Source organism: Pocillopora damicornis, chromosome 2 (genome assembly GCF_964200805.1).
Source record: "Pocillopora damicornis chromosome 2, jaPocDami1.2, whole genome shotgun sequence".
NCBI lineage: Eukaryota > Metazoa > Cnidaria > Anthozoa > Scleractinia > Pocilloporidae > Pocillopora > Pocillopora damicornis.
This window is the reverse complement of record NC_142671.1, coordinates 9,881,818-9,905,827: the sequence shown is the minus strand read 5'-3', so window position 1 is coordinate 9,905,827 and position 24,010 is coordinate 9,881,818. Positions and strand designations below refer to the sequence as shown.

Here is a 24,010-nt window from a genome sequence, read left to right as displayed (position 1 = left end):
AAATAACCACAACTTCCTCTCAGAACGTACATAATGTAAGTAATATTTCTTTTAATGTTTTCGCTAATAACATACAATTTAGCATTCACATACTTTCTTTTTACTGCTTCCGCTTTTCTTCTTCAGATTTTTGCATTCCATTCAATGCTCATAGAGGTTCGCGTCATGGTCGGCAAAAAAATAATGTGATATTCCCCAGTTTCCGCATTCAAGCATTTCGAGAAAACTGCACGCAATCGCTTCTGAACTATCGCATTGATTAAAGGATAATAAATAATCACCAAAGTTGTATTAAAATATTCTTGATAGATATTTGTTTAAACTAAAAGTTTTTTCTGTGGTAGACTTGTTAATATGCCGTCTATGGCCTTCTAAACTCTATATTTACCTCCGCACTTAAAAAGTAGTTGAAGTTTTTTAGGCAAGGACGCCAACACTAATTGCAGCTATTTGTTGTACGCTTATTAATATTTTTTGAAAGGTCAATAATGAACACTGTATGTGTTATGTTTATTTTCCTTTTAAAAGCCACTTCTTAGAGAAACGTTTAAGAAGCCAATACTGCGCTTCATCAGTAACGCTTTGGTCCTAAGTGATTGAATTTATGTTGCATTTTTTCTAAAAGTCAAATGAAGTCTAATGAACAATTGAAAATATGTATTAATGAGACCGCCATTCATGACCTTTTAAACGTATGATTTGCAGTATTCAGTGCTCATCTTTGGTGGTCTTCTTGTCTTCAACGAATAAAGTGGGTAAACCTCTAAGTGTTTTTCTTCATCCCAACTCATTTTGTCGTTGCATGACGACCTATTCCTCGAGTCCACGAGTTCGTTCCATCGAAATAGTACCCGACGACACATGATTAGCAAATCTTTCGTGCCAGACCGAAAGTCTTGGTTAAATATGATATAGATGCAAGGATTTAACGCGCTTATTGCATGGGGAAAGAATAATGAAACATAATAAATGTCTCTTGGCAAGCCGCAATCACGAAATTCCTCGTTATCATCAATTAGGAAGTAGGCTACGTGATCTGGGAGCCAACAAAATGCGAAGCAAACCAAAATGGTGATAAAAATTTTCAATGATTTACGTCTGCTTCTAGAAAGCAGCCGTTTTGTCTTGGATGAGTGATTTCCAACAATTTTTCTCTTCCAAATTTTGCGAATGACGCAACCATACAACACAGATGCAATGGCCAGTGGTAGAATGTAGAAGAGCACAAAAAGAATTACGGTATAATATTTTGGAGACTCCAAGGAATCAAACGGGGCTGACCATTCTTCAACGCAAAAAAAAATTCCTTTTTCCCTTACCACATTGTTTACCAGAAACATTGGTGCACTAAAAAAACTAGGTATCAACCACGTACTCACAATTATAATTGTAGACAGTTTTCGAGTCAGTAATTTCCTCAGTGGAAAGCAAATAGCAAAAAATCTGTTGGATGCTATGGCTAATAAACTGAGAGCAGAGCAGAACGAGCAAACTTGTTGACAGAAGGGTAAAAGTTTACACAACACTACCCCGATGTGACCTGCAATCCATTCATCTGTATCTTTTATCTGCTCATAAAGAGATTCTGGCATGTTGATGACTGTGGTGAGAAGATCTGCAATGGCCATGTTTACAACAAAAGTGAAGGCCACCTTCTTCAGCCTTTGATCTCTGCGAGTGACGATTATTACTAACAGATTTCCAAACAAAGATGTTGCTATTATAACGGCGAATCCTGTTATTTTTGCTGCTCTCATGAGTAATCCCTCCGGTGAAAGTAGAGGACAGTAGTCATAGAGAAAAAATTCGCTAAGGTCATTCAAAAATGTGTTGTTTGTCGCGTTTGAGCTGCGATTCATGGCGTTGGTAACGTTATGGTTTATCTCCTAAAAGCGATCGTAAGCTTATAAATGACACTCAAAGCGTCGCGAGAAAGGCTTACATAAGCCAGCTGATCTTCTTTCATATTCAAATTATATTGAATTGGGAATCATCGCCATTCATATATTCTTTAAGTGTTTAATGATCTAAGTTCACTTCAAACTCACTCACGTCCGACATGGGGCCACATACAGAACCTTTCTGGTGTATGTATGAAGATGAAAAATTGTCTTTTGGTACCAAAGGCTGAGCATTAAGTTTTGTTTTAAAATAGAGGCTTCTCTGGTTAACTGAAATTGAAATATTTTAATTGACCACGAAACACCCATTATAAGCATTATTTTCCCAAATAAGGATCATCTTATTATTTCTGGTAAAAAATCATTTGAGACTACAGGAAACGTCTTCTTAGATCACAGGCGTAGGAGGGAGGAAGCCATACCAAGATAACACTGACGACACTTTTCCATTTGCCCTAAATATATGTTTGGTGCACATCGTTTTAGATTAAAAACTGCATGGAATAAAGTTAAAATGCAATGTAATGATTCTGGAGCCTTTGTCCCTAACCCTGGTCACGTGGACCAAGGTTAGCCAGTGACAAAACAAAAATTTACCCTGATTTCCTCCCTACGAAAAAGGGTACCAAAGGGTATGATCGTCTAACGACTATAATTATTCCAAATTAACCGTGAATGTAAATGAGTTTGCACTTTAGGTTGCACATGTAGTCCAGATATCAATATTTCTTTGAAAATGTGATGTCCTTTTTCGATTTAGAAAAAGATTGATTAGGGTGTGGCCCAAACGCGAAGAGAACGGAGGAGATAAGGTGCTCCCAACACTGTCCGCTTTAACAACGCCAAATCGCCTTCCTTTAAGAGAAAACGAACAACCCAAAAAAGACTAAAAAAGCTAGGCATTATGTTACAATGAAACGAGGACAAAAGGTCAAATGACAATGAATAACTCTATTAACTCTTTGAGCAATAAGTTTAAATTCGACTATTTTCTTATTGTATCAGTTGTATCGTTTTCTTTAAAACCACAGATATTTCAACCATAGCTGCCTCTTTCTACCGTCGTTTTCATTTCTGCAATTGTTGTTATTGGTTCTTTTTTCAAACTAGCTTCTTCTTCAATCCAGAGCAATCTACATTTAAAAATCTTCAAAGGATCCCTTCGAAGTGGATTTGTTTTCTTATTGAAAAACGAACTAGAAATTCTTCCCGCATTGTGCTGAGCCTCACCATACGCAGTATTCCACTGTATTCTACTACTGAAAATTGTTTTCATTTTTTTCCTTGGAACACTCACTTACAACTTCGGCAACGTATTTGAGTGAGTGATACAGAAATTAATTTGAGTTTCAAGAAAGCACTACTGACGTAACTTTCATATTTTTGTGACTTCCGAGGAAGGGATAGCATAACTTGGGTCTCCAATGATTAAAAATCGCCCATCGAAGTTCAGATGAAAACTTTATTTCGTATCAACCTCAGACACCTCAACAAAAGATACAATTCGCATATGTGGACGTGCGGCCGGTAGAAAATATTCTCTCGCCGCGCAATGCTAGTAAAGCGACTTGTGATTACAGAAGTTCGTTCTTGCGGATAAGAATTAAGAACTTCTGGACGTTCCTGGTCAACCGTACTCATCTTATTTGCTGCTTCTTTCATCGAAATAATCAGGTAGGTAGCAGCAGCGAGACAGTAAGCTATTTTGTTCTTCCTAAGCTGCTCCAAAAATTAACAATACTTGGCTTATCACACTCGGTTCAGTTAGCCAGCGATTATGATATACTCACTCAGTTGCAAAAATGTGGAAACCTTAAATGCTTGAACCTTTACATAAATCATTAGTTAAATTTGAAGACTGAAATAATTTTTTAAAATAATTCTTTTCTATCAGCAATGTGTGAATGGCATCCATCTTTCGCCGAGAACAATAATTATAGCTATTATCTTTTACACAAGCGTACCCATTTCGTTGGACTTCAAAATTTATTGTCTAACGCTTTTCCAGTGTCAATGTTTCTGGAATCGAGCGTATACCACGTTCATGATAAATATTTGAAACCGAGATTGAAGCTAACCATAGGTGCTTTGAAATTAGGATCATTTTGATTACTACTTTTTTTTTATTGTTCTCAGTGACGAGTTTCTGATGCCGCTTTGAGGACTTTGAGCTTGAAACGTGGTCATCTCCCGATCCTCCTGGACGCCTGTTTGTGTGTTAATATCACTACCAGTGTTAAATTCAGGGTGTACCGTATCTGACCACTTAGCACAGGATCCTAGCAAACGCTTTACCCCAGTTCGATAGTCTTTGTTGAATATCAGGTATATGCATGGGTTCAGTGCACTTAAGGCATGGGAGAGAAAAAAAGAAACAAAGGCCGCAGTTAGAGGCACTCCACATTTGTAAAAGTCCGTATCGAAGGTCTCTAAAAAGAACAAGACGTGATACGGAAGCCAGCAAAGTGCGAAACAAAGAACGATTGCCATGAACATTTTTAATGCTTTTTTTCTGCTACGGGTGTAAAGTCGAGTAGTTGAGGCCAAGCGGTGTCCTGGAGCCCTCCTTCGCCAGATCTTATAGATGACGCAACTGTACAAAGTTGATATGATTATTAATGGAAGAGCGTAGAAGAGCACAAACAGAGTTATTGTGTAATCCCTTGCTGTCTTTTCGTCGTCGAAAGGAACTGGCCACTTTTCAATACAAAAAAACTGTCCATGATCTTCTACGACAATGTTTGCTACCAACATTGGGGCACTTGAAAGGCAAGGAATCAGCCAAGTACTTACAATAATAACCTTAGCGATTCTTCCTGTCATGATTCTCTTAAGAGGCAAGCAGATGGCGAGGAACCTGTCCAGTGCAATCGCTAGTAAGCTAAGAATAGAGCAAAACGCACAGACGTCTTGGCACAAGGGCAATAGCTTACAGAGAATGACTCCTGCGTCTCCTGTTACCAACCAGTCATTTGAATCTCGTATCTCAACCGTCAAGGCTTCCGGCATGTTAATCAACGTGGTAACGAGATCGGCGATGGCCATGTTTATAACAAAGTGGAAAGCTACCTTCTGCATACTTCGGGTGCGTCGAGTAACAGATATTATCAAGACATTTCCGATCAAGGACACCACTATCATAAGGGCGTACATCATGACTTTGGTCAAATATTGAGGCCTCGTTGCTTCCTTACTCGGAGGGCAGCCATCATCTATGTAATAGTCGTCTTCATCAGAAAAGGTGTCGTTGGTTTGATTAGTATTCACAAAGCTCATGTTGTTTTGTTTCTATCGCTTCTTGTTTTAGCTGAAACAGAATATGATACAGAAAAAAAAATGTGAAAATTGAGTCTTATCCTGCGATTAACAATAGCTGCTTCGTGTGAAATACTCGTTCGATCTGTTCTCGGATAACAACAAGCAAAAAAATTAAATATCAACGAGTTGAGAGAGGACTTCTGTTTGAAATTTCACATTTCAAACCTTTTAGGTCATAAATGAGACTAAACTAATCGACTTTTCCGTAATCATCTTCTGCCATACAATGGGCTTGCAATTTTTTTTTCTTGATGTTAACGATTCTCCTTAGTCTTTTCATCGCCGGGGTTTTCGTTATTTACCTTTTAGAGTCACAGTGGCAAGCCGTGTATAAACAACTAGTTAACTATGGATATAATAACAACTTTACCACACGGAGACATATCTACTGACTGTAATTTGCAGCTATATGAAAGTAAAGGAGTACAAATGCTCCACATACATATTTGTTTAAAGAGTCCAGCTACGTGTTCCTCTACTTATCCCCACTCTCCTCATTAGAGACTTACTCATTACGTGACTCATGGTCATGTTGCCCATCTTTCCGCTGCATTGTTCATAACTATTCTCATTTTTGAACCAAAATGGTTCCTCTTCTTTTGGCAGAGATAGAGCTCTAGTTAAGCAACTGTTTTGCCAGCTGCCAATTCAAGAACAATGGTCTCTCACATGACAGAAAATGATGGACAGTTGTATTTTTATCTCATTTGTTATTATTTCCTTAGGGTGTGGATTCTGAATGGCTGTTATCATAATCCTAATGGCCTTTCGCGATCTCTTTCTTTGCCCTGATGTATTCAAGATCGAGACGCATTTTACACACTTTCTCGTCGATCACTTGACCAGAAATAACTTACAATCACGAAATGACAATCACAAAGCAGTTATACATTGTTTAAAGAGATACAAACCAGCAGCGTGAATACAAATTTCTGCGTTAGATGTGCATAACATGTCACGAATGAACCATTAACTGTCATCTGCCAACTGGCTTTTAAAACCATAGTGCTATTATTAGTTAGGGTACGTATTTACTTGGCGTTTTGTATCAATGTATTTTTTCACAGAAACGTTATGCTCCAAACAACTAATATCGAATTGTTTTGTTTCTCTTTGTACATAAAAATATGGATTTATCGATTCGTTCTCTTTATGATCAAATCCCTTTTGAAATACTTGTATGGCGGCTGATGTCAAATTTTCATGACTGTTGTTTTTATCGAAACTGACATCTCGACAAGAAAAGAAACACTTAAGTTTGTCTCAACAAAAAGAAGAAAGAAATACCGGACAATTGAATTACACTCGGAATTTCAAAAATAAATCTCTTTCGAGATCCTTAAGAATAAAGCTCCGAAGAATTGAAAGCAAGCTCTTTAAATTTTCCATAAACAGATATGTTTCGTGCGCTGCCCGGGTGATTATAACCTTGTATATAGCACGAGCCCGACGGGGAATCAAGTTTATGTAAATAAGCATTCTGTGAACTCTCGTGGCGTAGCAAGTGCAGCGTAATTTTTTGGACCTGTACTAGATCACCCACTGTGTCTAAAATTTAACCTGACAACATTTTTATCCCTTGACCAATTTCTATTAATTGAAATAAAATGGAGCTGTAAACTGGACTTACTATACAAACATGAATCCTTAGCAAGCATACTAACGATACATTTCTTAAATCCGGATTGAGGAGTGGAAATGTCATGGTCCTTTATTGGAGCTTCCAGAACCATTGAGATGAAATATGACTATTTGTCAGGCAGCGACTGAACTGACAAAAGCATGATGTAGAATGATAGATATTTTTTCTTCAAAAGGTGAGCCAAGTGAACATTACCTATCAATGTCACATTAAATGTGCACTCACTTTTTACCCGTAGCCAGTCATTCATTAATATTTTCCATTCAAGATTTTTCCAGACCTTGATGTAGTGTAGAGTACTTGAAGAGTATTGCTGTATAAAGTAAAAGCCCCAATTGCTGTGCTTATTGCCCGTGGCTAATCCACTGGCTAGGCAATTCAGTCCAAATTTAAATCATTTCAGGATAGATATCGCAATTTACATAAAGTGATTATATTCATTGGGCTTTCAGCTAATTTTTGGAGATGTATTGACTTCCTTGCAGTGCCCAATGGCTAAGTATAAGGCAGGCGCCATTCAATTAAATTGTCTAAACAAGCAGTACAATCGTTTTGGCTCTGTCAGTCACTCACTGGTCAGATAATTCGAACTGTTGGCGCTAACGGGAATTAATAAAGGGAATTAAAGGTGACAAGAACGAAAAACTACGAATACTTTAATGTATCTAGAGTGTCAATTTTCCTTCAGAATTTGCGAGTAGCCCAAGATGAAAAGCGATCAGATTAACTACATTATGCTCAGACAAAGATTTTTTCAGGCGATAACGTCTTGATTCTGTTCCATTCAAAAAATTAAGAAAAAAGCCGAAAACAAAACAGGATGGCTTGAGATGTTTTGTAAAATCAAAACGAAGTTCGCCTTTTGCGATAGTGCAACTGGAAGTTTTTGTTCGCTATTGCGAACAAATTATTTAAATTAAGTGATTGTTAAGATTCAGCATTTGCATACGACATATTCAAGTATGGCGCTTTCGGCGCTGGCGGTTTGATTTACCATATGTAAAGCTTCAGCTTTTTATTGATTAGTTGAGAAAAGGAACGCTCATCGACTGCTTGATTTGAACTTTTTTGCAAATTAAACTCTTCCATTTGGGCTCAGGAGAATTTCAGTTTCAATTAATTTGACTGGCCATCATCAGCATTGTGCATGCTGACATCAGCTAGACATACTGTCTTTATGTGACTCCTCGCCAGGCTAATTGTCAGGAAGTTTCCCAAGGCTAAAGAGAATATGAAACCTTTGTCATAGCATATGCTAATTATGTTAAGTTGTTATTCAAAATTATTTAAGCATCGCATCTCACCGCAATCATTCGAAATTACTTTTTCATCATATACCTCCAGGCAACAGGATATATATGTAATTTTGTTCCGGGCAGAGAAATTCCAACTAAATTATGTAAAACACATAGGGATCCATCCATTCAAAAGCTTTTCCCATCTTAAACTGAGTTGTGAGTTTAAAGAAATATCTGATTTAACGCTAAGTCAGTTTGCTTCTTTTATTAGTCTTCCTTCGTTAAAAACGCCACTTTTAAGTTTTAGAGGATTCTTATGTTGATTAAGTATTGTCATAAGGGAAACCATCAGCAATAAATCGTTATTAAGTCGCTTTTTTTTTCAAGATTTTGCCCTGACGACAACTCCGTTTACGGCAAATCGATTTAAGTGCGGTTAAAAATAAAACTGATAGTTATAAAAACACAAAACTTTAAAATAAAACTAAAGAAAAGGATAGCGGGAACTTAACGAATAACACTTACATTTGCGGCTGGGCTTACCTTAGGCTGCACTGGATTTGAACTGCGATCTATGAAACCGAACTGAAACCCAATACGAACAGGTACATTTTTACACTAAAGCATTCCTCGCAAGCGATGTAAAATAATAAGATTCTTAAACAAAACAGCGTTCAAATGGAAAAACAAAAGAAAACCAACGGAGTTAGTGAAGTGGTGTTTGGATTTTACACGATCATATCAATCGCGATTAATAACCTAAGACTTCAGGGCCCCTCACTAAGCTCAACAAAAAATTCTAAGACATGAAGTTACCAAAAAGCTAGAAAAAATTTAGTGAGAAACATCTGGTAACAGCGGGTGAAGCGGTGAAGAAATCAACCAGGGAAATGAAATCTTGGACCCCTTAGAGTCACTGGTATCAAGAGAGAGCTAGCATCTAATTTCTACGTGCAGTATCACCCTGGATCACTCATTGAGGTCATGAGTATAGAGGATGTGATAATGCCCAACTAAAGAAGCTCGTGATTTTTAAACAACTTCTTCTTGTCAGCAATTCAGGAAATGTATAGAGAACAGTATGGAGAATATGTATATTGATATTAGGGTATAAAAGGTTAAGATATGGTGTAGTTTTTATTTGACGGGCACAGCGTGACCATTGGTAACATGCCAGTCTTCTTAGTACATACATTCTTACTAATGTCATCTAATTTGGGTTTTGGTAAGTTGCGCAATGACAACAACCATTGACAACAACCAACCAAAAGCCTTAATTTATATAATTGGCTTCTTATGCAGCTGTTTTGAGCCTCTCTCTTTTTGTTTTCCTCTGTTATGGCTGAAGATTGTTTTAGAAAAATTTGATTGCACCGAACTTAAAGACGCTGTAGGTGCGTTTCGCGCAGCATGTGACAGTTTGTCGTCTAACATGCCTACTAGAAAACATCTTGCTCGGGATTGTGTTGTACACGATTTAACAACGTGAAGTGCCCACGATTTTTAAACGATAAATTTATCCGACAATATAAAATATACATTGAAACTAGAGGAGGTTTTCCACAAGCACCTGTTTTAGTAAACAAAGAGGCTACCGCTACCGAAAGAGAAGTCTATTGGATCCAAGTTACGTTAAATATGAAATGGTAAAGTCTGAATTTTAGCTGGTACTCGCTGTTGAAATTTTTTGTTCAGTTTGGGGCGCCCTACCTTCTTGGTTTCACTGAAGGACAAAACAGGCGGAGAGACATAACAAATAATGGCGCACTTACTTGTTTCAACGCAGGGCTAACATTCGCTAAAGAGCTTCAGCTTTTAAAATTAAACTCCTCAACGTGGTTATAGATCTTTATTTTTTCCACCTGTCGAGTTGGCGACGCAGCCTAACAGTCTTCCTTGAAAGTAAAAGGTGGACTCAGGATTTGGTTACATCTTAGGATAATTGTCAGCCCTCAGCAATACAACATTTGTCACGAGCTTGATGGTATACAGATAACCTTACGAAAAAGTTCCTTCCCTCAAAACTCTGTTAATCTATAATGATGGCTGAGTTCAAGAGAATATAATATTACATTACTGTCTCTGGTGTAAATACATTGTAAAGCATGAGTAGATTACTTTTCAAGTAAATCAAGAGAAAGTAACGTCCTTCTATTTTCCTTTTGTGTAAATACACAGTAAACGTCTTACCTGCGATTAATGAAAAAAGGTATCTCTTTAAAGATACTTCACCCGTGCGCGGAGATAATCACGATAAAATGAAATACCAGTGGGTTGATAAACGAGTAGGAACTCACTTCTTTTGTCAAAATGCCATCGACCAACGTGGTAGCCTGGGGATAAAGTTTGTTCACCTGTGGCTCAACTAATGGACCTCTTGAAACAACAATGGGTTTTTAACGTTTTAAGTGTAAAAATTATTGACACTACAAACCTATTACCTTATGATGATCTTTGGAAAGAATAAATTCAGTTAAACAGTTTGTTTTCTACCTTGTCATGTGAAAAAAACTCGCGTGTTTTTTGTGAGCCATAATTCGGCTGAAGTTCACTGAACATTTCACTTGAAGATTCTGTATTAAAAACTTCAGGCAAAAGCGTTAAAATCGACCTGCCGAACTATTTTAGTTTGTAAACTATCGCAGATTGTGAACTTTGATGGTTTTTCAACTTTGATGGTTTGACACTTTTGACAGCTTTAGTCTTGTACAGCCAATCAGATTGTTTGAACCGTTCTAACAGGGATTCTGATTGGCTTATTGTAGCGTGCTTTATGAGAGTATAGAGCATGCTGACGACACTGTTATTCGCTTTGAAAATAAAGTTTGTTTTGAAAATTGAAAGTCATTCTTGGGGGATTTAACGGATTCTTTATTATAAACAAATACAGAAGCCTTGACTGTGCTCTGTTCTGTTGTAAAGCATTTAGGAAGCGGCAAGAGCACTCAAGAAGTACGTCTCGTGTTTCCCCCCAGCTGTTGTGCTTTACAACAGAACAGAGCATAGTCGAGGCTTCTCTACTAGTTAAGTAAGAGCTTAGCAGGAACTTTTAATTTAAGCTCGATACCTACGGAGTATTGGAGTATGAAAAATACAAAAGTAAACATTATTTGAATAAAAGCAGTCGAAATCAATGCATATTTCATATACTCTGGCACATCAAATAACCAATAAGTTAAAGAATTGGGACCAAACTTCATATCAGTTTTATATCGTTTACAAGAGCATAATAAAAAAAACTAAACGGTTTTGGTACATCTTTGATTTTGAATGCAGAAGGAACGTGCCCGCTAAAATAGCTGGGGCAACCTCATCAACAAAACATCATGTTAGGGGAGGATAAAGGCAGCTGCAAATTTTAAATTAATGGTCAAAAATAGAACTCCTCTGATCGCAATCTACATCATAGTGCTACAAAATCAGCTCAGCCTCTTACCCTTAGGGATGAAGAGGCCACACTTATACTGAGATATATCTTTATACAATAATTAGGAATAAAACTATGAGCCGCGTCCATCTAATTTCGATAAAAGATATCTGCTTTAAATAGCGCGGAACAGATGGTTGGTGAGAGAATAATCATGGATCTTTTAAGAGTTAACTTAACTCTCTTGTAGAGAGCTGCTGTTTATCATTCATGATGAATGGATGATTTAAGTACAGTTTAGAAGAGAAAAATTTAAAATTTAAATACTATTGATTTGCTTCTATCAGTTTCTTGAGGAGTATTCATCTATTTCGTTTAATGGCTTTCGATTTAAACTGAGCCACAATGACCGTAATTATAATTGTATAACACTCGTCAACCAAAATTAAATATCAACATACCATTAATTCGACTCCAGTCCCTAACATTTCCCCGACCCTAACTCTTCTTGTGCTGAAAGAAAACAATTATCTCATAATTCGGGTGAAACTATTATATCAATCTCGAGACCGTATGTTCTAGGCCTACTTGCGGCTTATGTTAGAAATATTTACAATACCATGTACCTCAGGAATTATACCTCATGTACCTCGTAATTATCCATTAAAAATGACATCAAAAACGCTAACATAAAACCAAGAGAACAAGCAGGCCAAAAACAGATGGCCTCTTGCCTAAAAATTTGTTATTATTCATTCAGGATTGACGGATTTTCAAAACTGATCACAACGCCTGTGCGTACCAGCCAAAAACCAGAATATAATATAACAGAATACTCTGACGGAAGGCTAACGCTCGAAATGTGGGCTTTGGAAATCTTTACGGTGACCAATTCACTTTATCAACTCAGTTTATAATACTAAATTACCATGTACAACAAGTGGCAGTTGTAGTTAGACGCTAGTTAAAGAAATAATCTCGGCGATTAATAACAGTTACAGTCGCTGATCGCAGCAGGTACAAGTGGACGAACTGAAACAACGCTGATATGTAATACTATGCAAAAGTAATGCAAACGAATATCGCACTTCGTTCTTTTGAGAGGTCGCAGTTACATCGCACGCTTCCACATATCATAACGATGAATCGACGAGGTTTTGGAGCTTCCCTGCGATAGCTCGTTCCAACATTTATATTTCCAGGAACAATATTTCGAACTTTTTTATCAGCGATAATCGAAGTAAATTAGCACATGATAGTTTTCTCTTCTCACACATTGTCCCTATATATGGCTCTACTACTGCCTGAATTTATGTCGTTCTGAAGCGAAAAAATCTAGCCACAAGAATATCATTTCCATTCATATTAAGCTCGCACCCCGTAAAAAGGAAAGTTCAACGTTTTTCGTTTGGATCACGTCTGGTGTTCCGCCATGTCAACAATATCAATGTCAATTTTGATCGCGCCCAGAAGATTCGTTGCCATCCATGCTAACCCCGTGTTTATTAATTGTTCCCAAAGATGCCATTCGAAAGCTTTTTGTGCCACTGCCTAAACAAACGTGCTGGAGTATCAAATTGAAAAATTGCTTAGAACGAGCTTTTGTTGCCCATCGTTACGAACAGGTGAACAGAAACACGTTTCCTTCTTTGACACTTCGGCCTACAGTGCCACTCGAATCATATACTCGCTACTTTTTTTTATCTGTGGCACAATACCTATGAATACCATCTTGCCCTGGGAGTTTCAACAATATAGACTAAACCGTTATGGGTCGTCGACGAATCCTTTGTGTGGGTTTAATCGCCCTTGATATTGTGAACACATGTGAACGTTATCCGGAAGAGGACGAAGATCTCAGAGCAATTTCACAGAGATGGCAAACGGGAGGCAATGCTTGTACGAATGCCTCGATATTAGCTAAGTTGGGAATGGAGTGCGAGTTTCTTGGTTCAATGTCACATGGCGGGGAGGCTGACTTTGTTTGCAAACATTTGCTCGAGGGAGGGGTACGATATGATAATTGCGTTCGCCATAGAGGCTGTGGAACTCCAACTTCGTTTGTAACGCTCAGCTTGACAACTGGCAGCAGAACGGTCGTCCATTCAAGAAATAACCTTCCAGAGTTAACAAACGACACCTTTGAAAAACTCGACTTGTCGGGCTACGACTGGATTCACTTTGAAGGCAGAAGGAATGAAGACGAGATTGTGAAGATGATCTCCGCTGTTGAAGATTTTAATTCCGCTCAACTACCAAAGAACAAAATCATTGTTTCCGTAGAGTTGGAAAAACCAAGAAACAGTCTTTTATTGTTGCTTGATAAAGCTGATGTCGTTTTCGTAAGCAAAGATTTTGGCCAATTCATGGGTTTTTCCTCGCCTTCTGAGACCGTTAAATCGCTACATACGAAATGTAAGAAAGGTGCCACAGTTATATGTCCCTGGGGAATAAAAGGTGCAGATGGAATCGGGCCGGAAAATATGGAAACCCACAGCGATGCCTTCCCACCTGAGAAAGTTACTGATACCCTTGGAGCCGGGGACACATTTGTTGCCGGTGCCATTTGGAGCCTTATGCAAGGATCTTCACTGAATGATACGTTGACTTTTGCTTGTAAACTGGCAGGGTTTAAATGCGGTATGAACGGAAATGATGGGCTCGTGGACGCATTTTTCCGAGAGAACAAACTATGAATTTCTTCGCTAATTTCTAAACTAAAATATCTGTACGCGGGAAGTATATCCTGAAAGTTTATCAAGCTGTTTGCAAAAGATCCCTTAGGGCGGGGAATGACGGGATCTAGGTCGCTTTTGTGGTCTTAAGTTTTGATGTATATATTGCGGTGACACAAAGGAAGGGAAACGCTTTTATAATGGACAGTCATAATTGTTATGAGTTCACCAAATTGTAATGCAGATTGTGTATAAAAAGAGAATGTAAACGTCTTTTCACACACGGGAACACTTTTAATAGAAAGTAAAGGCAAAGCGTAAATTGAAAAAAAAAAAACAAAAATTTACGTTTTGTTTCATTACCTTCCTGCTACGATTAAAACTCTGACCGGTCTTCCCTTGGTCAATTTCTATCTGAGGTATCAGCAACCGTGAAGACGTTATTGTCGCTTAGCATGAGCTAGAATACTCATTATAACATCGTTTGAAGTATGATTTGAGTCTTTTGCGTTCTCGCCATGCACAAAAGATTTGTCATCCAGCCAAATAGCATTTTTGACCTCTTGATTATCTGGTAGAATTCTCCTTAGAAACCATGTTAATATATGCTTTATGATGAAATACACTCTGCAAAGTAAAATCCAATGGATTCGACAAGTTTAATGAGTTTGCCGACCGGCAACTTTTTAGAAACTTTCGAGAGACTCATATCCGGACATATTAAGACATACCGGTATATTTTCTGCTGGTCATTCGGATTCAATGCCATTAAACACTACTTAGCTTTTAGCTTTTAACTATTCTTTACGAACTCTCTTCTGAACAAATCTCTCCTCGAGAAACTCCTGACTTTCTGATAAACAATCTGTCTTAGAAAGCTTTACATGGCACAGGAGAAAAATACAGTTGTTACCAGTCGTCCCCTTAAAATTATTGAAATATTTTCTGAGTAGAATTCCTAACCTTAATAATTTGGGTACTCTTGTTCATGATTCTAACGGGGAAGGTTAGAAAAGAGAAGAAATCGATAGCCGAAGTACAGAAATATTGCTGTGATGGTACCATGACCGAATTGAATTCAAAATTGGTTAACCTTTTCCAAAAGATGCCATTTGAAAGCTTTGTACCACTGCCTAAGCAAACGTGCTGGGGTATCAAATTGAAAAATTGCTTGTACGAGCTTTTGTTGCCCCTCGTTACGAACAGATGAACAGAAACTCGTTCCCTTTTTTGACACTTCGGCTTACAGTGCCACTCGAATCATATATCGAAAATAATTCATGGATATCAAGATGCCGAAAAATGAAAACCCTCGGTCCTACACAAAACATTTCATGTAGCTTGAAATAACGAGAATGCAGTGTGTGGAGAAACGGGTGAAAACTGGGAACAAGTGATTGACCGAGTTGTGAATATCATGAAGATCAGATGTTTACAATACGTTTTCATAATATATGCGGCTTACATTTCTTATGACAACTTGAGTTGTGGTGCCAAACTCTAGAAATTGATTTCTGTACGTCATTTCTACATTTGAAGGACTTTCTGTCTGATCTACAAGACCAGAATTAACCTGCAGGTTGAATGATGATCTGTGTAGAATAATACATCCTAACAAGGGTGAAGATCTCCCACGGCAGATGGAGCGTATAACCTGCTGAATGGCAAAATAAATACAAGGGTTTACGGCGCTGCTAGTGTGTCCGACAAAAAGGCAATAGAAAATCACGGTTTCTGGAACGGGGCGTACTAGGTATTTCTTGCTGTAAAACAGAAGTAGAAATACAACGTGATAAGGAAGCCAAAGAGACATACGATAACTCTTAGCATCCTCACAAGTTTCTTTCTAGCGGCCGAGTAAGGTCGAGCATGACGTTATACAGGAGTACAGAACTGTTATGAAGATGAGAGGTAAAACATAATTCAATGCAAAATGTGTGACGGTGTAACTCCGGCTGGGGGAGTATATTTCTGAAATCAACAACGGAGTCCATTCTTCGTGGCAGAAAAACTTCCCTTCGTATTCCAGTAACTGGTTTACGTAAAGAAGAGGCGAACACATCACAATGGAAATGATCCAAATAGGGATGACAGTATATCGTGCTTTATGGTTCAAAGTGGCTCTCTTGAAAGGACACATGACCACCGTAAACCTTTCCATGGAAATTGCCGTCAAGGTCAGAACAGAGCAATCGATGGAAACATTTTGACTGTAACCCACCAGTTTGCAGATAACCATTCCTGGCAATCCACCAAACATTACCGCGTCGCTGCCTGTTATTTGAGCCTAAAGTTTGTAAGGCATGGGAAAGACTGTAATGAGGATATCTGCCATAACAATGTTGACGATCAATTGGTGTGTTAAATTTCGCATTCGTGGATTCTTTCGCATGGTCCAGACAACGACAATGTTGCTGAATAAAGAAATGACTGTGGCAATCAAATTTAGTTTTTCCTGAACGAATAGCTTCTGCGAGTTGTTCATTTCTTCTTCTGCTGGGCATTCTGAGAGAGGATAAAAGTCGTCTAGGCCTGACTGATTATTCATGGAGTCTTCAGAGAGCTCTCTTTACTCATGGAGGGTCCTTCCAGTCCGTCTGAATAAAACCAAGATCTGCAATGAAAATTGCATGTTTCTTCGATCGGATATCTTCCCAAAGGCACTCTGACAATACCCACTTGATCTTGACAAAAAAGGCTACCTGTTTTTTTCATCACATTTTTAGCAATGAGCGACGAATTGTCCAAGTAAATGACAGAATCTTATGGCTTTTGTCACACAAATATCGTTTAAGACATTTTAATTTTCTTTAGCTCAGCCTTTTCCTGCTTTTGACGGTAAACAGATAGTTTCGCCTTCAACAAGAGCGACGAAGAAACATGCTCTTGGACAGTTCTCTGAGAAAGTTATAAGTATTACAATGCACCAAATCGCTATAAAAACGGAATAATCAAAAACTTCCAGAATCATATCATTAACTGTGCATAAATTTATCATTTTGCACATTCATTTTATTCACCACACCAAACGTGCCTGGTTATGATGTCGGCTCAAATCGATAGAATACAGTCACATGCATATATTCAGTTAAAGGAGGAAATAAAAAGGTTAAAGATGTTAAATATTCTTTATCTGTCCGTGGGGTGAAAATCAAAGTGGCTTCATTGTTTGTTTTGATACCGAGGCTTACCCACTTATCTCCTACTAAGTTTGCACCAACAGCGAACTTTTAAAACGTGACTCATGAAATCCTAATAAAGCGAATTTTAAATTACGCCTGGTCGCGTTTTGGAGTTTATTGAAACAAATCTATGTATTTTGAAAATTATAGTAGTATATAGCAGCAAAATAAGAACAGTTCATTAGTTTGAAAATTTATTGGAATTGGGCAGGTGATACGGCCGCTTTAACTTGAGAAAATTATATTCGCTTTTGGTGATGAAAATTCTGACTGTTTCGCCCTGCTTAACTCTGCTGATTGCTAACTTTTAATTTATTTTTCTAAGAAAATATCGACGTCGAAATCAAAAGAATTGAGTTTCAGATTTACCAGTTCCGAAATCAACCGAGAAAAAATTCAGTGACTTCGAACAGTTCGGACAGAAACGTCAAAAATTGTTATTATTCAATTGTCAGGCGGTTTCGTTTCAGCTGAAGTAATAACAACCGCTAAGGGGCACATTTGTTTGACAAATGTTGCTAGACAACACATATCAGATTCAAAGGACGAAAATTAAACGTTAAAATTTGATATCCGTAGTCTTAAAGCATTTTTAAATTTCTTTCGCTCTAAAATAAAGCAAACTGGGCCGATCAGAAAAATAGAGAGAAACACAGGATACTCTGCGTTAAGAGTAGAGCCAGAATGGTAAAGGAGAAAAGAACAATGTACGACTAAGAACGATTTTTGAAAGAAAAGAAAATTGTGGCGAAAATCGAATTCTAAGGTCATGTTTACTGATTGAAAATGATAATCACGGTGTCCTTAACAATGGATTTCGAAATGTATCAATTGCATTGACTCAAAGTGACAAAATTGGGAGAGGTGGCAAGAAACTACTTGAAATGGGACGCCATTTGTTAGACATTCAAGTACAAGGATATGTTAAGAACTCGATCCCAAACTAAATCCTCAAAGGCAATTCATTCTTATCGACGGGGTCAGTTCTTTAAATTCTAATAATGCCAACAAAGGGTTCTGTTATCACTCTCGATTGAAACAAAATTATCATCCGCCTCACCTGTGACCCTAGCTACTTTGTGAATAACTAAGACATAAGAGGCCAAGTAAAACTGCACCGCCAATTCCCCGCCTTGATATACTTGCACAATATTTCTTTCCCTGGTAATGAAACACTACACCGCTTATTTCATAATTTAAAATTTCAGAGGTGTTTCAGCTGATGTAAATAGCTGGTGTAAATAAGTAGTAATTAAAACAAAAACGCCGACATTATAAACACGATTCTCCTCTGTTTATTCACTAAATTAGCTAGCCATAAAGCGACCAGATGCAAAAATAATTAAGACAGTCCTACCTGTCTAACTTAGTTAGGGGGCAGTAAATATTCGGTTTCCCTGTTCCCCGAGATTGGCTTTTTTGTCTTCGGTGCAGTCGGCGTTCGTATTAAATAGAGAAGAAATCGCTCTTACATTTTTCATCCAAAATATTCGGATACTTGTTTTTTAGGACCACTATTTTTTTGTATTTTCTTTTCCATTTTTTGACATTCGATACTCATCTGGTCTGGCATTACTTAGTCGCCTCTTCCAATCGGTCATCATTTCACATAAGTCAGAAAATTGAAACGAATATCTTCGGCGCCGTTTATTTTTTATGTAATGATAAATTGGGCCGGTTATCAGTTCTCTGACTTCCACAATGTCTCTATGCTTGAGTATCCTCAGGCGGTCTTTAATTTGTCTTACACTACTTGTTACAAAGTGACAGCATCCGTGTCCCGCCAAGTTCACTCCATTGCTTCCCCTAAAAAAACGTCTTGTATTTATACCCAATCAGAACAAACTGTCATTTGATGCAAGGTTGTCTATTTTACTAGTTCTCTGTCAGCTCCGCTAAAAACCGTCAGGCAATTCAACATTACTGGCTTCTGGAGTTTCCATAGCTTTCCTTTATCAAATAAACATGTGGATATTTAAGCGGTTAACATGCCAGTCATTTATATTCCACTACTTTCAAACGCGAGGGTCCTTAGTTTACATTGCAGATAATTATCTTGAGAAGAGCCTTTTCTTATTAATATTTGGTTGTTAGACAGTAGAACTCTGAAAGGTTATTTACATTTGAAAGCGAAATGATATCAGATTGGTTTTACGAAAAAAACTCAAAATACTACCTTTTTCAAAGGCAAAATAACTTTTTTCGAATGTTATGATTAAGAAAAGACTTTTTAAACATCACCGACTAGAATTTTTTTCAAATATCAGCTAATTATGAATGTTCTTTCAAGGGAAATCTCAATTTTTGTAAAGATTTTGACTGGCGTTGTCCAACACTTTAACACACAACACACTTTCAACACACAAATTATGTAGTTTTTTTTATATAATGTAAGTTGTAAGGAGTAGATTTCAAAGTTTTTGAGCTCACATCGCACTGAGACCCTCGCAAGAGAACATTAAAAACGAAACATGCTCATTCAGAAAACGTGCAGTGTTAGATCTAGTTAGTAAAATTCATCATATTTCTTATTTGTCAAAATGTTCTTTCATAGAGAGAAATTTGGCGAGAGCGTTTATGGCGCCACTTGTGTGACCTGGAGTAAACACCCGCTCGCGACGTAAGTCGATTGTATCTAATGAATTGAAAACGCTGTATCAAATTTCAGGCATGTAATTTCAGGCCTGTTTCTAAAGAAAATAAGACATCCTGAACCTCCTTATTGTTCAAGGTACAGGCTCTTTCAATAATAATCAATCAATCAACGTATTGTTTAACCCGTGACCTTGGTTCCCAGAGCGTTTTACAGCGTCAGGAGACCAGGAGGATGTTAATTGCTCTCGGAAGAGACGCCATTTCATGCTTTTACGCACTGATTTAGTACGCTTTTCAGTATTACAACTTAATGAACCTGCCTTAACTTCAACTCAGGCCGTTCAAAAGTGCTGCTAACCGCAAAACTACCACCTTCATAAAAAAAATCATGCAAATCCCAAATTTCATTGATGTTTATTGACTTGTTAGATTTATATACTGAACAATGAGATAATTATCTCCCAAAGTCTAAGAGAACGTACTGGCAACACTGTTTTAGATTTAGCAGTATTAAGTATTTACACAGCAAACCTTATTCACCCCGATTTAACGAGCAATTGTTGATTGGAATTCAATCGCAAAGGTTAATACTAAGGGACTAGTCATTATTTACCAGGGATAACACCCCGTCCCCATCCCTCCCTCCCAAGGCGATAAATTATGAACGGTCCCTCTTTACGGAAAAAGATCGCCCACCATCTGTTTCATATGTGCAATTTGCACAAACTCACTTGATTCGTTCCCCATATATACAGCTTCTATTCTGAACATCTAAATCATATTTCAAGGATACCAAAGGTATTTATGAATGACTAACAGTCCCAATAAAACGTTGTAGATAAGCTTACATTTGCTGAGATTATCGGATCAAAAGTGGTCAAGTGCCACTTGAAAACTCTATTTACAAATAAACCTGGCTAATGCACAACTGTAAATTTCTACAAATTACAGCATGCCTTATAATAAAGACTGGCTGGAAATGTCTTTCAAAGAAGGAAAGTGAAGATAGGGAGATATTGAGACAATTTCAGGTATAAGAACACCTTTTATCCCGTTTTCCCTGTATTATGGTCTTCCACATCTATAAACCACACTTCACTTAGTAATATTCAAGCAGAATGAAAGTTCCTTGCATCGACCTGAGGTTGAAGTTTTCGGTGTTACTTAATGGTTTGGAACCTTTTAAAATTCAGCTCTTTCTATTTGAGAGCAAAGTACGGATTCATGACTCAAGCCGCCCATTTTTCCGTTTGATTTACATTTGGACATTGAAGATACAATTCTGAACGTGTTGTATTCAAATCCCATAATTCCAAAAGGCTGTATTTAAGTCCGATATGATTTGGTTGAGTTTCTTGTATTTGACTAGAGCTTATTTTATACATTGAAAGTTGAATTTCCATGCTATCTTACACTTGCAGATTCTTCACCCAAGCACCTGTCCCTTACTTCGAATCCACTTCGGGGAATCACATCCAATAACTAAGATCAAGATATATGGGGCACTTTCTTTTAACTGATTACAATTTTTATTTCTTCCACTCCGTTGATTATTGTTATCACAAATTTACTCAATTCTATTCAAAGCTTGATTTTCTCTGCTCCCTTTGAAGGGACTGTTAGAGTTAACATCACTAAATTCAGATCGGAGTCCATCACTAAGCCTCACTTTAAACGATAAAACACTAACCATGCCCAGCTCTACAGGGTTGTTCTGTTTCTGTAGGTTTATAGTTGTTGCACCTTTACGATGTCCACGACAAACAGGGAAAAACCTGGCAAGGACAACTTTGAACTCCTTTCTATACTCTGAATGAAAAGCAATGTAGATGATTGGGTTCATCATGCTGTTTGCATACCCAAGTATTTGTCCTCCAAACCATAAAAACTCAGGGGGACATATGTCTAGCCTGAAATAACCAATGAACAGTGCAACGTGTTGGGGAAGCCAACATAATGCAAAGGCCACGACACTGGTGACAAGCATTTTGATTACTTGTACTGTCATGCGTGTTCGCCTCTGAGAATTTCCTAAAGAGGCTTTCACACTCACTTGGCGCCTCCACAAATTAACTCCAATAATTAAGTACAGTACTAAGATGACAGTGAGTGGGCATGCGTACATCAATAGGAAGAATATAACCTGAAACACTTGGGCAGCTTTTTCTGAATCAAGAGGGGACCAGTCCTCGATGCAGTAGAACACTCCATCACCGTAATAGTCTTCAGTTTTTATATTGAAGAAGAAAGGGATTGTGATGAGAAAGGAGAAAACCCAGATGGTTACCAACATCCCTTTTGCACGTGGGAGTGTAATGATTCTTTTGAACGGAAATATGATCGAGCAAAATCTCTCAATTGAAATCGCCGACAAAGAGAGAATGGAGCAGGCAACGGAAAGGTTAAATATGACAATGCTTCCGATGCAGTAAACCTTACCAGCAACGCCACCGAACGTTTGTTCACTTCCAGTCACTTCGATTTTAAACAACTCAGTCATGTTAAAGACTGTTATCAAAAGATCCGCGACTGCTAAGTTAACAATGAGGTAATGGGTCACAGAGTGCAACTTGATGTTTTTCCTGACGACGCGCAGAACAAAAATGTTTCCCACAAGTGAGCAAATCAACACTAGAAGAACACTTCCTGCTCTGATTGTTTGCTGTAAGAGAGAAACGCTCGGATAGCCACATGACAAAGCTCCCTCTTCACCATACGTTGTGTTATTCATGTTGTTGTTCATCTTGAGCTGTGTTTATCTATTCAAAGAAGATCAGGATTTAAAAAGAAAAGAAAGAAATTACATCAGCAATTTTGGCGATTACCCCTATGTCCTTGGTTATACAGCGATATATGGCAACGGTAGGTGATATCCTTTCATTTATCCTTGAAATATTGAATATCCTATTTCCTCCTTCGTTAAATGATTGACGATTTACATTTCAGTTATTTTTTCTTCTAGACAAGATGACTGTTTTCGTAATGATCAGCCTAATGCACTGTTACTTTAATTACACAAACTGGGCTTTTATGGATTCAGCTGCAGAAAAAAAAAATTAAAATATATCCTGAATTCTTTGCTTTGTTTTCATAAGCAGCTTTCATTATTATTTTTATTATACTTATTCGTCTGTTTCGGAACAAAGCATCCAATTTCCTCTTGGGTAAAGGTCAATTGTACTGCTTCGCACCTAAATAAATTGTACCATTGTAGGCTTGCTTATACTATTGAGGTGATTCAGTCATTTTCTTGTCTACGCGCTTACATGTTCCCCTGTTGGCCCGCTAATTGTTCCATATGTAAAGGCTAATATTTTGTGTTTTTTCACTTTGTCTCAGGGAATATCTCCATGAGGCATAATTTGGAGTTGTTCTCAAAAAGACCCAACTGGCGAATAGATCAGCTTTTCCAAATTACAGCTCACTGCAATCTTAAAAAAAAGACACGACGCAAACTCTTCAAAAAACTAAACTACTAAAATGAAAAAAAAATTATTAAAACTGTAAGTTACAAAATTTTATGAGTAGTTATTACAGTATTTCCTCAGAAGACCGAAGCTGAGTCTAAAGAAACCTCTCTAATCATATGGCAGATCACAGTCCTCGATGTTTTAACGAGGACTATGATAGGAAAATGATTTTATCGTTTTCATTTGAACTCAAACTAAAAAAATTCTTCATGACCACTTCTTCTACTTACATTTTATCCTTAGTCAGCTAACAGTAAAAAAAATTAAATTCAGCTCCACAAATACACTGAAGATCTTAGTCATAGCTGGCTGGAAAACTTAATCAGTTCTCCTTTACTCTGCCACCATAACAATAAAATCATTAAGTCAAAATTGAAGCGAACTCATAAACTTTCAATGCTGTCAAAGGATGCTCGAATGAAAAAAAATTTTACCCACTTCTGTCGCGGCTTGATTATTGCCGAATTCAATGGTACGAATTCATTCGACCGCCACTCGCAATTTAAACACTCCGAAATGACATGTGCTGTCAGTTTTTGTCTCATGTTGTGACACTTATTGGCTAGATCACCGCTTTCAAACCCTCTCCCGAATGTTTGCAAGCTAAGTGCATCACAAGTAA

The 24,010-nt window shown here is 37.6% G+C and overlaps 3 protein-coding genes and 2 pseudogenes across 7 annotated transcripts in view; 1 reads left to right on the top strand and 4 right to left on the bottom strand.

Annotated features, from left to right (window-relative positions):
- Window positions 1–163: 163 nt before the first annotated feature.
- On the bottom strand, window positions 164–2,347 carry LOC113670866 (G protein-coupled receptor 83). The gene has a single exon (XM_027187063.2). The coding sequence runs from the start codon at window positions 1,857–1,859 to the stop codon at window positions 687–689; it is 1,173 nt and encodes a 390-aa protein (XP_027042864.2). The 5' UTR covers window positions 1,860–2,347; the 3' UTR covers window positions 164–686.
- Window positions 2,348–3,346: 999 nt separating this feature from the next.
- LOC113670767 (substance-K receptor) lies at window positions 3,347–12,030 on the bottom strand. 3 transcript variants are annotated; one of them, XM_089195349.1, is made up of 2 exons: window positions 11,928–12,030; window positions 3,347–5,208 (listed from the first exon to the last, which is right to left on the bottom strand). In XM_089195349.1, the coding sequence occupies exon 2, from the start codon at window positions 5,175–5,177 to the stop codon at window positions 4,014–4,016; it is 1,164 nt and encodes a 387-aa protein (XP_089051475.1). In that variant the 5' UTR covers window positions 5,178–5,208; window positions 11,928–12,030; the 3' UTR covers window positions 3,347–4,013. The 3 variants fall into 3 exon arrangements, with proteins under 3 accessions (XP_089051475.1, XP_089051474.1, XP_027042757.2); XM_089195348.1 differs by lacking the exon at window positions 11,928–12,030 and adding an exon at window positions 8,643–8,712; XM_027186956.2 differs by lacking the exon at window positions 11,928–12,030 and adding an exon at window positions 5,729–5,903.
- A 1,042-nt stretch (window positions 12,031–13,072) lies between these two features.
- LOC113670763 (ketohexokinase pseudogene) lies at window positions 13,073–14,781 on the top strand (annotated as a pseudogene). Its single transcript, XR_016183396.1, has one exon. The product of XR_016183396.1 is annotated as a ketohexokinase pseudogene (transcript).
- A 599-nt stretch (window positions 14,782–15,380) lies between these two features.
- On the bottom strand, window positions 15,381–18,502 carry LOC113670762 (neuropeptide FF receptor 2-like; annotated as a pseudogene). Its single transcript, XR_016183395.1, has 2 exons — window positions 18,384–18,502; window positions 15,381–16,755 (listed from the first exon to the last, which is right to left on the bottom strand). The product of XR_016183395.1 is annotated as a neuropeptide FF receptor 2-like (transcript).
- Window positions 18,503–20,315: 1,813 nt separating this feature from the next.
- Window positions 20,316–24,010, bottom strand: part of LOC113670873 (substance-K receptor-like) — a 4,316-nt gene continuing 621 nt past the window's right edge. Inside the window, exon 1 of the mRNA XM_089195346.1 lies at window positions 20,316–24,010. This exon is cut by the window's right edge and continues 621 nt beyond it. Coding sequence (XP_089051472.1) covers window positions 21,486–22,661 — 1,176 coding nt within the window. The 5' untranslated portion in view covers window positions 22,662–24,010 and the 3' untranslated portion in view covers window positions 20,316–21,485.

Coding starts and splice junctions, on each gene's coding strand:
- LOC113670866 (XM_027187063.2), bottom strand. CDS start 1,859: ATGAATCGCAGCTCAAACGCGACAAACAACACATTTTTGAATGACCTT.
- LOC113670767 (XM_089195349.1), bottom strand. CDS start 5,177: ATGAGCTTTGTGAATACTAATCAAACCAACGACACCTTTTCTGATGAA.